Source organism: Cryptotermes secundus, unplaced genomic scaffold (assembly GCF_002891405.2).
Source record: "Cryptotermes secundus unplaced genomic scaffold, Csec_1.0 scaffold434, whole genome shotgun sequence".
In the NCBI taxonomy this organism is placed as follows: Eukaryota; Metazoa; Arthropoda; class Insecta; order Blattodea; family Kalotermitidae; genus Cryptotermes; species Cryptotermes secundus.
The window spans coordinates 771,309-788,758 of NW_019738963.1; the positions used below are offsets into that span (position 1 = coordinate 771,309).

The 17,450-nt window shown below is 40.3% G+C and overlaps 1 protein-coding gene across 1 annotated transcript in view; it reads right to left on the reverse strand.

Moving 5' to 3' along the window:
• Positions 1–17,450, reverse strand: part of LOC111871455 (proto-oncogene tyrosine-protein kinase receptor Ret) — a 252,459-nt gene that overhangs the window by 44,311 nt on the left and 190,698 nt on the right. Inside the window, exon 7 of the mRNA XM_023864596.2 lies at positions 10,493–10,593. Coding sequence (XP_023720364.1) covers positions 10,493–10,593 — 101 coding nt within the window. The remainder of the gene's footprint in view (positions 1–10,492; positions 10,594–17,450) is intronic.

The window sequence follows — 17,450 nt, forward strand, 5'->3', positions numbered from 1 at the left end:
AAATTTTCCTTGACAAGAAGTAAAACTAAACTGAATATGTTACTGCGTAGAGCTATTTTTTTCCTACACAAAAGATTCTCGGTTGCGGTCACGGAACTAAACTGAATATGTTACTGCGTAGAGCTATTTTTTTCCTACACAAAAGATTCTCGGTTGCGGTCACGGTCTGTTTTCGTAAATATGCAGACTTGTTCTTGTTTACGTACAGTTACTGAAACTCTGTGTACTTCCTAGATACAGTGTATGTGATTGGCATATTGAAGTCGGTTACTAAATATACCGGTCCATCATCGAAATAAATGCCGGACTGTTCACAAAAGTTACATATGTATATAATACATCTGTTATATACTATGTAAAATATTTATAAATGTATCCGGTCACATTTCACAGCTGCAAGGACGCCTGAAAGCAGTAGGAAGACCAGACGTGCCGCTTGGAGAACGTTCCTTTCTGACACCCGTCATTATCGCGGCACGGTTTCTATGCCTTTCCGAAGAGACGTGTACATATTGCTTGTTCCTTTGTGGGTATGGAACATTCAGTTCTTTCCAATACTGGCGTAGCGATAAGACTCTAAGTTAATATTTTGGAGGTAGGCGTTTTGAATGTCAGCCTGATAACCCACCGTCCGCGAGGCGTGGCATAGCTCAGGCTGTTAGCCTCCAGCTTCCCATCGCTGGGGCCTGGAGTCAATCCCACACTAGGTCATGTGGTATTTGTGGTGGACGGAGTGACAATGGGGCAGGCTTTACGCTAGTATTTCGATTTCCCCTGCCAATAATTCTCATTCCGTCAAATGCTCCATACTTATTTATCGTCTTGAGTTGATACAACAGTCCAATTGTGGCCGACGTACCAAGTGGACTGTGTCGCACTGCACAACACGAAACTTAGAAGAAAAGTTGAATGTTTGGATAGAGTCAGGCCAAAGTCAGGCCTGTGCATTAAGGAAGTTCGCAGTCCGATATTGTTAGACTCCTGTTTTATGAAGTTAGATCTTGTTACGCATTCTATGAATGCATTTGTAACGCACATCACTAACAGCCACTGGAAGAATATGGCAGCTCATAATGTGTGTATTGTAGTAGGTATTTTTTGCTGCGATAACGTGTTTACAGTGCCGTTGTCTAGCAATGAACGGAGGCATACATTTTACCCAGCTTTCGTCTAGTAACAACAGGAGGGATACACACACTGATGGGAGGGATTTGTGAACTGCCGCCCTTGAAATGGACTCAGGTTCCGTGATATACATACCAAGTTTCATAAAGATTTGACCAGACATTTAAAAGTTCGTAAGGAGAGATTCACAGATAACATGGAGGTCTTATAAGCCTACATTTATTTTTCGAAATAAAGGAAATAAGCCAAAAAAAAGTTCAATGTAGGAATCAGCGAAGTTTCTTTGCTTGGATCTGCATTTGCCCATTTATACATAAGGTATTGCTTGAAACTCACTGCTCTCATTTTGGGTACAGACCGTCGGAATTCGTTTTATAACGATGAACTTATATCTCATTTTTTATTTTCCTTGACACTAGAGCCCCAGCGGGCCTAGGCCTACCTCCATTAACTTCTCCGTTCACTTCGGTTTTTCTAGATCTTACACATTCGGTAGGACTCCTTGGGCGGGTGATCAGTTCGTCGCAAGGCCTCTACCTGTACAGTCACAACCCTACGGGTGCGCGCACACAAACTAAACATCCATGCCCTGAGTGGGATCCGATCCCACGATCCCGGTTTCCAAGCGAGCGAAGACAGTACATGCCATGAACTTACATACTAGCTTTTTATTGAAATTATCGTTGAACCTCGAAGTAATAAGCAATATATATAAATCATTCTCTACGGATAGTTGTAACGTTCCAATTTAAACAGCAGTTTTATAGATTTGATTGCAGCCTGTCAGGAGGCAGCTGGAACCAGCTCAACGGTCATAAGACTGTGGGAACATGAAGTGGGACGCATTGGCGGATTGGATGAAACGGGGTTTACAATCTCGTACATATATGGGTTTTTTATTTGCTTTCTGTCATTATTACTTTGTTTTGTAACAGATGACAGGAACTTTTAGTGTTATTGTTTTCGGAGGGGGCATGCGATAGCATAGTTGATTGGTGCACTATGCTACAAGCCGGAAGATCGCGTGTTCAAATCCCAATTCTGTCATTTTATTTTTCAATTGAACTAACACTTCCAGCCGCAACATGACCCTGGGGTCGACTTAGCCACTAACAGAAATGAGTACCAAGAATCTTCCTGGGGGGTAAATGGCGGCCAGAGCGCAAGGCTGACAACATCACTGCCGTCTGTGAGCTGATTGTCTAGAGAATGTGGGAGCCTCGACGTGTCACAACCCTACGGGTCTCCACGGTTTTTACAGAGATAATTTTACCTTCTATTATTTTCAGAGGAATTTTATTTTTACACCTTGATATTACTTAACTCGAAACGTATTAATCTGCTAATTAATTGTTATACTTTACCCGTTTAATTTTAAACTATACAACAAATAATGTCAGTTGTTAAGGTTAATATTTTCAATTTAGTGTTGTAACATGAACCAAAGTGATGCTGAATTCATGATTTGAATTCCATGTTTGATCACATCTAAATGTGTTCCAAGAATGAGAACTATAAATTTGTTTCATTAAATAGATTAACTCACACATTTCAGTGGTCTAGCTAAAGGTAAAATAATCATATTATGGAGCGGTTGTCTTTTTTTTTATATAAGCTTACAAATTTTATACAATTGGCATAAATAGCATTTTAATTCCTATAAAAGGAGGTACAAGAAAGGAGGTTGGGACGGAACAAATATGACAAAGGCTGGTTTCTCTTTGTTCTGTGTTATTTTAATCGACGAATAATGTTTCGTGCGGAATATTTATGCATGTATAGAGACTGCTTCATGCCAAATCTCATGGACTTCTACACGAGTATTCACGGTTTATCGTCATTACTACACAACGTTTATACGTGCCACCATGTTTCTAGTTTTCCATTTTAGTCTAGAGTTATTTGAAATGAGATGTTCTAGTGACACTCGACACAACTACTTTTTAATGAAACAAATATTAATAAAACGTTAATATTTAGTTTTATTAAGAAATATCCACACCATTTTTCAATCGTAATTGATCATAATCTGGTAGTAATTCATGAATATATAAGGTACGTTGTCGCTGAATTGTCAAGCTAAAACTAATCCACTTTTTTACCATTCCATTATGCAAATCATGAAGCAAAGGACAAAATTGTAACATATATAATTTCATAAGGAGAAGATTCATACTCTCATAATTTCTTCCTAATATTATTAGGGCGAGACCGCCTCTGTAGTCTAGTGGTCAGAGTTCCTGGCTACAGATCCAGAGGTCCCGTATTCGATTCCCGGCGCTCCCAGATTTTCTGAGAAGTAATGGGTCTTGAACAGGGTCCACTCAGCCTCGTGAGGATAACTGAAGAGCTGTTTCAAGGAAATAGCGGCTCCGGTCTAGAAAACCGAAATTAACGGCCGTGAGGATCCGTTGCGTTGTCCACGTGAAAACTTCTAGCCACAAAAGCTGGCAATAACTTCGCCTACAAGCGGCGGTAGCTCGGTCGGTATAGTTCGCTTGCGGGCTAAAGGCCACGGAGTTCTTTTATTATTAGGGCGATTCAATTAAGGCATACGCGATAGGTGCGACATGTGGTATGCATGGGGAATGGGAAAAAAGTACGAAAATTTGGTTGGAAAGGAAGAAAAGAAAAGGAAGGAAAGAAAAGAAAAGGAAGAAAAAGCGTGGACTACTTGGAGCAGACGAGAGAATAGTAAAAATGTATCTCAAGTTTGGGGTTCAGCAGTGGATCTTTGTGAACACGGTAATGAATTTGCGGTTTCTTTGAGAGTACAGAATTATTGCAGAGTTAAGACTAATATCGTTTGAGACGTAAGGCCATGTAGTCCGTTGAAAGTGAGCAGAAGTTCTGAGCCAAAAAGTCGCCTAAACATTCAGGAGGGGAGTAGACCAAGATAGAAATCAGCATGAAGCAGGTAGAAAGGTATGCTATCTTTCTCACATTCCTCTTTTTTTTATGGTTTCATAACCCCTTATTGTGGGACGAAATTTAGTGATTTTTCGTCAATATCTTTGACAAATCTGACTGTGCTGAGAGCAAAACTAGGTTGGCTGGTTCTACTCTAGAAGTGATACTTGCTATCTTGACTCATATCTTTCAGCCAATTAAGGCAAATTTCAGCGTATTACATTAAAATAGATCACGTCTTCTTCCACTCAAACACTTAAAGTTCACAATCAGCCCTCGTCCACTGGATTCAACGCCATATGACAATAATAATTGAAAGAATATAGTTCAGTAACATGCGAATTAATGCAGTTTATAAATTGTGCCCTAAAGTCTTGTTACGCAGCCCGAGTGAAATTGAGTTCAAACCACAACCATTCAGGAGCCAGGATAGCTTGGTCGGAATAGTGACTGGCTATGGACTGTAAGGCCTTGGTTCAATTCCGGCAAGAGCAAGGGCATTTCCTCTCTCCATATGGTCCAGAGAGGTTCAGCGGTCCTCCCTGCCTCCTAAAACGGTTATTAGGCCTTCCTGCATAAAACCATTCATCAGATCCATGTGGCCTGGGCGTCAGTTGAATTCTACTGTACATGAATTTGTGTGTGTTGACCCACTGAAAGAAGTACATGTTTACACTAAAGTGCGGGGGTGTAATAGCAATGTAATTATCGGGACTGTCGTTTTTGGAAGCGGGCGATGAGGCTGGAAGGGGTTGGTACTGCAATCGGTTGATTCCTAATAATATCTGCTCTTGACATCTGTGAACTTTAAATTAAAATTAATGGATGGAGGGATGACACGAGGCCGAAGCTGGAAACCGGGGTTATTTATAAAATTAAAAGTGGATAATTTACTTCTATGTAGTTAAAATTAATTGTTTTTGAGGATTGTATCACGAAATAACCAGTTTTCAGATCGTTAGGTTCGTTTACTGGCCTGGTTGTTTATGACATACTCGTACTCTTGTTTGGATTCAGTTGCAGGATACCTACTGTTTTAGGGCTGCTACTGGTACGGTGATAGGGGATATGCTACAAGCCGGAAGGTCTCGGATTCAAGTCCCGATGAGGTCACTGGATTTTTTCAATTGACCTAATCCTTCCGGCCGCGCTGTGGCCCTGAGGTTGACTCAGTCTCTAACAGAAATGAGTATTAGGAATTAATTAAATAATTTTCCTGGGGAGTAAAGCGCGTAAGGCTGACAACCTTACCGCCATCTTTGAGCCGATTGTCTAGATAATGTGGGACCCTCAATGTCTCACAACCCTATGGGCTTTCACGGCCTGGTACGGGGATAGCTTTACTTTTACTTTTACTGGTACGGTGATAACACAGACCTTTTGAAGCCACACTTGGTATTTGCTATGACGCAACTGTTAAAGTTCTGTGAAAATGCTGCACTGAGTAGTGTACGTTGCGACGTCAACAGGCTTGTCACTTTCACACCATCGATTAAAAGACTGTCGTCAGTACGACTCTGTGGAGGGGCAAGTGTTTGGGAAAGTGGAATTCTTCCTGGCTTTTGTAATACATGAATACATAATTACTATAGGATTCTGACGATGGTGTATAACACACAGAGATATTTGGTTTTCGGTCTTTATCCATCGTCCTGGTTTTTAAGATAACTAAGAAAAACACTTAACTGTTTCTTAGTTATCTTAAAACCAGGACGACGGATAAAGTCCGAAAACCCAATATCTCTATGAATACATAATATTGCAAACACAGAATAAGTGTAAAATTTAAGAGAAATACACGCTATTATTATTATTATTATTATTATTATCATCATCATCATCATCATCATTATCTCTTGTCACAGGTTTTTTTCCTTGTATTCCTTTTCTTGAACCAGTGATGCACCTCACCACTCAGGCTTCAAGCTTCGCACTGTAGCACTTTCCGTAGTATGTGTGATGTTCCCAGGATTTTTTTTTTTTTGCAGCGAATCTATGGAGTGCTTTCCAGGAATTAGTTCCAAATATTTTCTCAACCCTCTCGTGACTGTACCCCTGGCTCCAATAATTACTGGTATCACAAAACATTTCATGTTCCACATTCGCTGAATTTCTATGCTTAAATTTTTATATTTTAATTTCTTCTCTGCTTCTTTTTTACTACATTCCTGTCCGCTGGTACTGATACATCTATAAGTATGCAAGTTTTCTTTTGCTTGTCTTTAATTATTATGTCTGGCCTGTTTACCAGAACCTCTCTGTCTGCTTATTATTATTATTATTATTATTATTATTATTATTATTATTATTATTAGGGCGGCAGCAGCAGCAGCAACAGAAATATTTGTTTTTGTTGTTGTCCTTGTGTTCTTCGTTTTGTAAGCTAGAAATAATAGTTTTTCCACTGTACTCTATCTGTAAATGACCTTGTGGCTGTTGTTTCAGCAGAAACAATAATAAAATGAACTAAGTGATTATTATTATTATTTTATCGTCATAATCGTCATCATCGTCGTTATTTCGTTCCCACTCGAAATATAATTATAATTGTTTCCGTCATACACACGAGTTACATAGGTCAGAAGAGATATTCCTTCAGGACTGAATATTTTTTTCTTTTTGAATTCCTCCGAGATGGATCACTCTGCATTTATTGGTATAGCTGCTCAACATATACATTAAAATCTATAATGTATTTATTAAATTACAAAAATGTAAGGCTTTTTTAGTAAATATGAGAATGGAAACAGTTAAATGTAAGAACTACAGGAAAGGCACCCATATTTCACATGTGATGGTACAACGATAGAAAAGCTTGTCCACATAGCAATAAAAGCTAACACAAAATGTCTTCTGGGATATAAGGATTCCATAGCAACGAGTCTTGGTACCTGTCTGTCATGGTACACGACCACACGCTCCGCAACACCGTAACATTAAGGCTGAGGCCACACGAGCGCACGAAGTACGTCCGTTGCAACGGATGTACTTCATGACGGACGTTCCTGAGGACACCACACTGTTGCAGAATGCGGGAAATAGTTTTTTGTGTGCAATGGAGCCAGAAAAAAGCGCAACATTTGCCTCTTTTGTTTATTTCTACAACGGACGCATTTTGTGTGCTCGTGTGGCCCCAGCCTAAAGGTATCCTTTTTTATACCACTGATCAGAAATGTTTTTCTAAGGGGCTGAAATTCGTCTCAAGTACTGAGGCTATTTCAAGGGTAACAGTGAATGTGAAATGTGAAGACTGAAGCTCTTCTAATGTGTGGGGAAGGGGGTGCGCCTGTTAAGTGCTGTAATGAAACCGTCATAATTTTAATATTCAATGCATATACTAACTTCTGAATGCAATGAATGATATTATAAAAACGTAACGTCAAACCCTGATTAGTTCTTTACCTTGAATATACCGAGCATGGAAGAATTTTATAGTTTGCATAAATCAGTGCACATCTTGCGCCTATACACAACTGTGGAATTCTTGTTCCATTTTTATACAGCAAGTTAAAAGGCGGGATCTTGGAGCCGGATGGACACACACGCGCGCTCTCGCACACACACAGTCACTCACTCTCCTTAGCTCACTCCGACTCGCTCACCAATTCGCTCCCCTCCCGCTCTCTCACTCATTCACTCACTCACTCAGTCACTCACTCACTCACCCACCCACCCACTCACTCCTTCACTTTCGCTCACTTGCTTACCCATTCGCTCACTCCCGCTCATACTCACACGCACACACAGACACACAGACACACACACGCCGGTACAGACTATTTCAGTAATTTTAAGCCGTCTCGTTGCTATAGCAACGCCTGCAATATCTAAAGTGAGAACAGAAACGTAATGGGATAGGGAGTTATATAAATTATCACGGTTTGTGAGAGTGGCCATTCTTCTTCTTCGTTAAGGTAGCATTTCAGCTGAATCTCGGGAATAGCGAAACAACCATGCTGAAGGAGACAGATAAAAGCCTTTATCTCTACTGACAGCTGGAATTCCTGAGAACACGAACGGGAAGACAAACGGCAATCCACTTTCTAAAATTCATTCTGATTCACTTCCTTTCAACCAATTAATTTTTTCGAGATCCACCCATATTTCTGAGAGCTAATCTCGATATAAATTACGTTTAATATAAAATCAGATTTTGTAGACTGTGTGATTCTTCTTCCTTCTTCAAAGACTTGCACACCAGAACGCCATGCTGTGAATAATATCATATATTACGATTTCAAATACATAATTAATTTTTCCGCTGCAAGGAACTGTCATTACATAATTAGTAGTTAATTAATATTTATCTGTCGGGTTTTGAGGTTCAGCCACATTAAGCCACGGAAATGGTGATAATTCCACACGCGAAGTACATTAATGGATAATTTCCACGCTTCTAATGCGAATAATGTTAGCACACATTTTATGGGAAATAGCTTTAATTACAGCATGACAATTATGGAAGGAATGCAGCAGTCTTAATTTCTACTACTAAAAGCGTGGACTCATATTTCCTTGGATATACCAGCAGTTATTTGCAAAAGCAAGAAAACTCCTATCCGACATCCTTGTCTATATGCATGTTCGGGTCTATATTTCGTAGCAGTTTACAGCCCTGAATGAAGTTTGATACTTGAAGGCTGTATCCAAAGTTGTTGAGTGAATTTTGCTATAAAAAGGGACATATTTACCCCTGTGCTCCAGCACCAGGTCACGAAGTATAGGAAGTGGAAGGCAGATTTCACGTATCTTTATCTCAGCATTAATTGTACAAAGGTGAGGGGTCGGATTCAGCACTCAACATAAGAATGTAATTGAACAGGCTGTTTTAGTAGGCTGTAAACAGCCAAGGTATTTGGAACTTGTTCGGGATTTCAATAGGAAGAAATAAATATCAAGGTTTTGTTTTGGAATTGAAACCATGCAATGAGCTCTATATTCACGTGTTATTTTACGAATTTGGAGCCTTCAGTGTTACCGGCAACTTTCAGTATGAAGGGATTGTGTTTGTAATTTATACATCATTAATCAGTGTGGGATATAGCTTTACGGAAATTTACTAATATCAGATTTCAAAGGAACTAGTACGTTTTTGCTGGATATATCTGAAGTAATATTAAATATCTGACTGTTTATGTAAACGGATAATGAACGCAAGATGATTATCGAGATATGCATGTAAGAGATATGATAGATATTTTAAATAATATTTTATAGTTCTCCTAAAGTCTGATAATGAGGAAATAAATAGAAAGTTAAAAAAAGTAAAGGTATCCCTGTACCAGGCCATGAAAGCCCATAGGGCTGTGAGACGTTGAGGGTCCCACAGAAAGTAGTCACTTTATTGCAGAAATGCATAAGCAGGGCACTCGCAAAGATGGCAAATATATTAGTTATGATTTTTTATGATAATCTCAGTATTCGATTGTTTTTATATTATTATGAGAATTATTATATTCAGAGTTTTCTAATAATACATGAGTCGAAAGAACATTCCGACAATACTGATGATAAGGTAAAAAAATATAAAGTTATCACTCTAACAGGCCATGGGGTCCATAGGCTTGTGAGAGGTCGAGGTTCCCACATTCTCTAGACAGTCGGCTCATAGATGGCGGTAAGGCTGTCAGCCTTACGCGCCGGCCACCCTATGCTCCTTAGGAAAATTCCTGGTACTAATTTCTGTTAGAGGCTGAGTCCACCCTAGGGCCATAGCGCGATTGGAAGGATTAAGTCAATTGAAAAAATCCAATCATCTCATCGCGAATCGAACCCGCGACGTTCCGGCTTGTAGCATAGTGTCTCAACCAACTACGTCACCGCGTGCCCTGCTGATGATTAGAGAATTCTTAAATCAAATCTACAAGTAAAATCACCGCCATGATAATTCCTACCCACGTTTCTTATGTATCTACAAAATCCGCGATGCTCACACTGAGAAAACATTTACAAATATACACATCTGCAATTTGACATAATGGGAAAAATTATGAACTACTTAATCAATAAAGAGACTGGCTATGAATTGGATGACCGGTGTTTCATTTCGGTGGTAGCCAGAGATACATATCCACGCCACCAAATTCAAACACGTTCTGGGACCCATTCAGTTCCTATTCACTGCTTACTGACTGCTTTTCCTTCTAGGAGAATGTGGCTAGAGCACGAAACTGGCCATGCCGTGGCGCTTGAACATAAGTATACTGTATCCACTCCATGAACGAGAATGCGTCATTAACGGTTAGCGATGTAGACCTTAACCTACTTTAGAAATTTCCAGTTCTCTATTTTAAACACACTTCCGGTATTCACATGCCTGTAGGAAACTCAGACCCTCTTATACCGGACGTTTCTTTCGTAAGGTTGTCCAGACAAAGCATGACGTAGCCTAGTTCGTAGAGTGGACGTACTTAACCACTCACGTTCCCAAAACAAATTGAGATCTGATGATTCTTACGTGGCTGGTCCCATGTCCTGACTGTAGCGAAGTATCATTCACCCTCATTACAATTTGGTAAGATGACCAGGGCAGCGGGGTTGTTCTGTTGGCTCGCACCTCTGGAAAAGCAGAGAGAAACAATTAGATTTCACAGATAACTGCAGAAGATCAGAGAGAGACATTGTAACGGACATAACCTATTTAGGTTATAATGGACAGGATCTGACTGTCTACAGTTGTGAATGTTGGGAGACGTTGGGGCAGTAAGAAGGGCTTCTTAATAAGAAAACTATTTAAATTAAAGAAGAACTCCAACTTGAAAGCCTTTATATTGTTACATGTATAGAGCGGTAATACACGGAGTTTGGGCTGGTAATTGGATTTATATGACACTTACAGAGCAGCGACTACAAGTAATTATAACCGTTTCAGTAATTCACACACTTTACAGTTCACTAGAGCACACAATTAAGTTTTCTCAGTGTGCTGTGGCCTCACCAGTCGTTGTCTGGTAGCGACGTTCCCCTTAGTCCCGGCCTCAGCTACAGTAACTCTCGACTAACTAATTGAAAACTGACTGTCCTGCTTGTAACATTTTGGCATGGGCCGCACAAAAACGCAGTTCGTCTGTTGCTGTTTAGGGGCCGTTCCCTAGTAACAGCCTTTATATAATTGTTTGTTACGCAGTCGTTGCCTAGCAACGGAAATTCATGCCACAATACAATCATATTTTTGCTTCTATGTTTGTTGCATATATTGGTTATATATCCTACGGTACGCTTCCATGAACACCTATACATAAATCCATAATATTTTAATTTATGAAGTAATACATTTCAATTAATATTAGATTAATAAACTTGTATAAATTATGAGTCTAAAGGCGGGTCCATATTATTCGTGCTCGCGCTCGTGCTCGCCAGGCTTGTGCTCGTCGAGAGACTCGTCAGGCTTTTACTTGTGCTCGTAAATCTTCGTTCACACTACTTCAGTTGCTCGCCAGGCTTTGGCGCGTGAGGATCCGTATATTTACTCGTAGTTTGTATAGGCTGTAGTAGTATTTTAATTTATTGGCTATAGTTTTTAAATTAAAAATTTAAAATTTGCTTGTCTCGTGACTTGTCATATCGTCCACATTACTCACGAGCATAGCGAGTAACACGAGCACGAGTAATGTGGACGCGCCTTAATATTCGAAAAAAAAAACAAAAAACTTTGAATACAATTTCCCTCTACCAACTTTGTAAACATATTCCGCCTTCAGATGTTTGGGGCTTTGAGGACCTGTTTTGGTGTAAATGATGCGGCCACACTGCAGGATAGGCCTACATCCCGTAGCATGTCTCACGTGAGATTTTATTGAAATTACCACGGCCGTGACCATGAAGACTGTTCTCTTGTGGCATGTGACGCCATGTAGTCTGATAGATGAATTATACCGGACTAAACGGTGTCACATCCCAAAAATCAAAAGTCTTCTTAGTAATTTACTTTTGACTGTCAGCTTTTTACAAACATTTCATACTACGACATGTTATGTGTTCAATAGACAGGCGTGGAAAGGAGCAGTGGATTACGCACAGAAGCCAATCTGTTACTTCAGAATTTGCATTTCTCGCTCGCTTTTACACATATACTGCCATGCTTCCTCTCTGGGAATAATCCTGTGACATTATGTTCATCTGTAAAGACCTTAAAGTCTGAAATATGTTTTATGTAACACAGTAAAATCTGGTATTCTAACTCGAAGTGTTTGTTCCATTACGGTCACTAACTAAATGAGTTTCCACGAAATAAACCTTACTTTTGAGAATAAGATACTTTCTCAACATGCCAAGGAATTCCTTTTATGGAAACCGATTTTTATTGCCATTTTTACAAGAATCCGACACAGTACCTCTTCTGACCTCAAACTAACCTTCTTGACTTGTTCACTTTAATTATTTTGGTTAAAGTGTACAAATGGTGAAGCCTTTCGTTGTCTTACTGTGTCTTTGGGAAAAATATTTTCTGCAGCACCCTGTCCTCTAACGCCCTTAATCTATGCTCTTCTCTTAGTACCAACAAACCAAGTTTCACACACTACACAACAACAAAAGCTATAGTTTTTGTATTGTAAATCCCATGTTTTTAAGATAAAATCCTCTTATTGTAATGCAGTTGTAAATAATTCAAAACAATTGGCTCAGAAAAGAACATAAATAGCGTAATTCCATCATTAAGCTGGATAAGACACTTAAGCGACGAGTTTTGTATTCTGCTGTGAGTATCAGAAAACTACAGAAATTTTATTGGATAAGTGGAAGCTTTCTCTCACACTGACGCAATAGAATGGGTCGGAATACTTCATTTTCTTTACGCTACTGAGAAACGAAAGTGGAAAGACTACGTTAATAATCCTGCTTCCTTGATAGTTAGATAACAGAAGATGAGACCATGTCATTAGAGGCTGAAACCTTGGCATTAGGAGAGGCAAGGCAGTCTTCTTAACCGGTTTATTCTACTTTCTTTGGAAATGACCGCCTTAACATGCTCTGCGCTTACTCTTGTATACAGTCAACCTTAAAATAATTGGCTTGCTTTCCTTAGCGTTTTCTTCTATCTTCGTTATCTACGTACCAGTTACTAGGGATATACAGGATGTCCGGATGAAAGGTACCAAAATTAAAAATTATATCTCTGAAAGTAATTGTCATACACGTATCCGGTTTATGTCATCGGAAAGGAAAACCCTGTAAGTTTTTTTTTTCCATGCCGGCTTTCGCGCATGCGCCTCCACATTTCTGCCATCATGTTAGGAATCACCTGGACAGAGAGATGTTTGGGAGATAGATCGGCAGAAGTGGACCAATCGCTTGGCCCCCCAGGTCGCCAGATTTAACCCCACTGGATTTTTCCTTGTTAGATTATGTGAAGAACATTGTCTACCAGGTTAAGATCGACTAGCTGCAACACCTGAAAGCCCGCATAAGGGACGCTGTGGTTATGGTAACACCAAACATGCTAGATCGTCTGGATATTTGTCGTGCCCCCAAGGGAGCCCACATTGACATTTATTGAAAAAGTTATATACTCAGAAAAAACTTTGATAGTTTCCCTTTGTAGTGGTGTAACCTATACATGTGTATTGTAAAAGCTATCTGAGATATAATTATTTTATTTTGGGTACCTTTCATCCGGACATCCTATATTATTTAGATATAAATATACTCTTTCTTGTACGAGTTTTTTTAGACCCGCAACTTAACACAGAGGCCTTCCTCATTTAATAAGAGCCTCATTTCACTTCTTGCTCTTCCGAATTCACTCATGGATAAAAGGAAAAAACAAGGTAAAGCTATCCCTGTAACAGGCCGTGAAGGCCCATAGGGTTGTGGGATATCGAGGCTACCACTTCATTTAGAAATCGGCTCACAGATGGTGGTGAGGTTGTCATCCTTAAGCACCGGGGGCCCTTTCCCCCCAGGAATATTCCTGGTACTCATTTCTGTTAAGAGTCTGAGTCGACCCAAGGGCCACAGTGCGACTGGAAGGACTGGGTAAATCGAAAAAAATTCACCTCATCGGGAATCGAACCCACGACCTTCCGGCTTGTAGCATAGTGCATCAATCACGCTACAGCGTGCCCCTTACTTCTTTAATACAAACTGAATTTGCAAACATTTTTCGAAATGAGTTTCTCCAGGTCAGGTGCAGAGCTCGCTAGGCTACGATATCGTTTACTAATTCCCTGGCAAGTTTAAATTTGAACATTTCGGTGAATACGAGAGAACTGGGTTAACTAACTTTAGAGCCACTCTGCACGGCGTCAAATGAGTTGAAATACCGATCATGAATGGAGAATAGGGAGTGAAAGCTTTCGTGATGTATAACCCAAAATTCGTCTCGGGGTTCTGAGAAAAACCACGGAAAACCCCACCATTGAAATAATCGTTAGCCGTGTTGAAATTCTCAAATATAGGCTAAATCTACGGCAAGAATCCAACCTGTTCGTCAGAGCTGCATTGAAGTGGGTCGTAAAAAACATGTTCACCGATAAATCAGGATACATGGACATTTTCAGATTTGACTCAACCTTGAAACTCAACAAGAGAGGACTATGACCAGCAGACCAGTCTGCTTTTACCGGTTCTCACGGTCTCTTCGCTTGCGGATTTCTTTTATTTTTCTTCTACCCTGAAGATGGAGGCGATACGTTTCTCCGAAACGTCGGTTAATACCACATATACACGGTGCCAAATCCCAGAAGACTGCTTTCTTCATAGTCACCGCCGTGAAAGCCTCAAATCTTATAAGAGAGGACTAATTTTTTATAGTTTATTTCTACCGATGGGGTTAGAATCCTAAACACCTCAAAATTGCATCAGACACGTTATTATTATTATTATTATTATTATTAAAGGATTTTTTCTGTGAATATGCACTTTTCCTCGAAGAAAAACTTTTTTTTCCATAGCTCTCGATCGAAACAGCCTTCATCCCTGAAATTTGTTCTTTACATGCTTCCCTTAATCCCATCGTTCCATGTGTTGATCAGTATGCTCCGGTCTAGAAAACCGAAATTAACGGCCGTTGCGCTGACCATGCGACACCCTCTATCCGCTAATTGGCATTAAAATACGCCGACAAGTGACGGTCGCTCGGTCGGTATAGTTCGCTTGTGGACTCAAGCCACAGAGGATGTTTACATTACAGAAAACACTTGTGATATATTCTCTAGCAGAAGGAAATGGAAACTGATGCCATCTTGTGGAGGAGGAACGCATCAAGGATAAAATTATGAGAAAGGCCCTACTCTCCAATAGTCTCCATTTTATCCTGTGCGAACAAAGTCTTATTCATGTTGCCTGTGTGTCCCATTATTTTGGAGAGATTTGGATGATTTTTACGTATTCTTTGGAAATGTGAACCTGAAGCCACATTTTGAAAAGATTCTCATTTTAATTAATTGCTGGCATACTTCGACGTCTCGTCAAGTTACTCAAATCAGTCGCTGTGAAACGTCATCGAGTTGAAGTCGAAATATTCCACATATTATCCAATAGATGTAGTAAATGTGTTCAGAAATTTGATAATTATTTTGAAGAATTCGTTTGAGAATAAACGGTTTAATTTTATTAGAGCGTGCACTCCGAGTAAGCCAAATAGCAAGCCGATGGGTAAGAGTTTTAGACATTTTGATATATAAATATTTATAGCACTCTGAAAGCTTGTGTAACAATAGATGACTGTAACATGCGGAGATTAATTTATTTACGTGTCTACGCAATTATTTTGGGAATTTACCATTCACATAGGATGCTTTTTTCTTCATGTGATAAGATATATTTTATGTATAATTTTCGATACCGTAACACAGGAACTGCAGATCATAGTTGCCGCGCGGCCTAAGGCATGAACTGTCTTCGCCCGTTCAAACACTGGGGTCATGGGTTCGAACTTTACTCGAGGCATGGATATCTATGTGCGTATATTCTGTGTTTATGTTGTCCTGTGTGTAGGTAGAGGGCTAGCGGCGGGCTGTTCCCCAGCCCAAGGAGTCCTGCCGACTGTCTCTATGATTAATAATCTGTAAAACAGAGGCCAAGGTTCATCATGGGCTGTAGCGCCCACAGATTATTATTATTATTATTATTGTGATCCGGGATAGCGTAATCGGTGTAGCGACTAGTTACGTACTGGACGACCAAGGGCTAGGAGGTAGAGAATTTCCTCTTCTTCATGTAGTCCAGACCGGTCCCGGGGTCCACCCAACATCTTACCCAATGAGTACCGGGGGCTTTTCTCCGGGGGTAAAGCTGCCGGTGCGTAAAGCTGGCCACTCACCTCCAACTAGTGCCGAGGTCGAGAAAATGAGGATCTGTACATCCACTCCCCATACGTCTTCATGGCGTAGTTCTTGATTAGTTACGCACAGGAACAGCTTTTTTTTCCTTTGTCGCTACAGCCCCAATTTGGGCCTTGGCCCACCTCCTTAAAACTCTCCGTTTCACTTCGGTTCATTGATCTTAGACATTCAGTAGGACTCCTTGGGCGGGTGATCAGCTCGTCGCAAGCACTCTACATGCACACATACACAGAAACACCAAACATACAGACATTGAGTGGGATTCGAACCAACGATCCCGGCTTCCGAGCGAGCGAAGACAGTGCGTGCCTTAGACAGCTCGGCTACCGTGACCGGCCAGGAACAACTTTACTATATTATTATTATTAACACAGAACTGACAGAACAAGGCGACACAGTAATTCGGGAGGTCTCCAGTTCGAATACTGGTCGAGGCACTCACTGTTTAAATTGAGATGTTTTGTATTTTATCTTAGTTCCTCCAGGCTAATGCCAGGATAGTACCTTTAATTATGCCACGACAGCTTCCTTTCTGCGTCATTGCTAATTATTCGTTCATTAATCATCCTAACATTTCGCAATGTACTAGCATAAACGCAAGTATTGACAGTGTCGTTAAATAAACCATAAATAAAATTATCAACTGTCAGGATGAAATCCAGGATCTTTGTGTACGAGTACACGTGGTCCAGTGACTAGTGTACAGGTGTAGCAATCAATCATGCCATGTCAAGAGGGGAATCACATCTCGAAGTCCGAGGAGGGAACACGTCTGCGCTTCATCAATCAGGCGCGCTGCCTTGTCACAAATATCGACCCGATTATTTTCGACGAAGACACAACAAACGCCGTAGGCATTCCACGAAATTATTTTCCACTAGTTACGCATGTTTTATGCAGACTAATGCAACGGCACAAATCACATAAAACTCCATTTAAACTCTAACGAATATGTTCGATGTGTCGATAATCGATAGAAGACAGTGGCTGTCACGTACCAAGGATTTGAAAGCCTCCGATGTTTACCACGAAGGACAATAGAAAAGGAAATAGCAGAGACGGGAAAGACCTGGAGAGAGGTTAAGGCATTGGAAAACCAGAGGAGAAGATGTAGAAGCTTCATGGGAA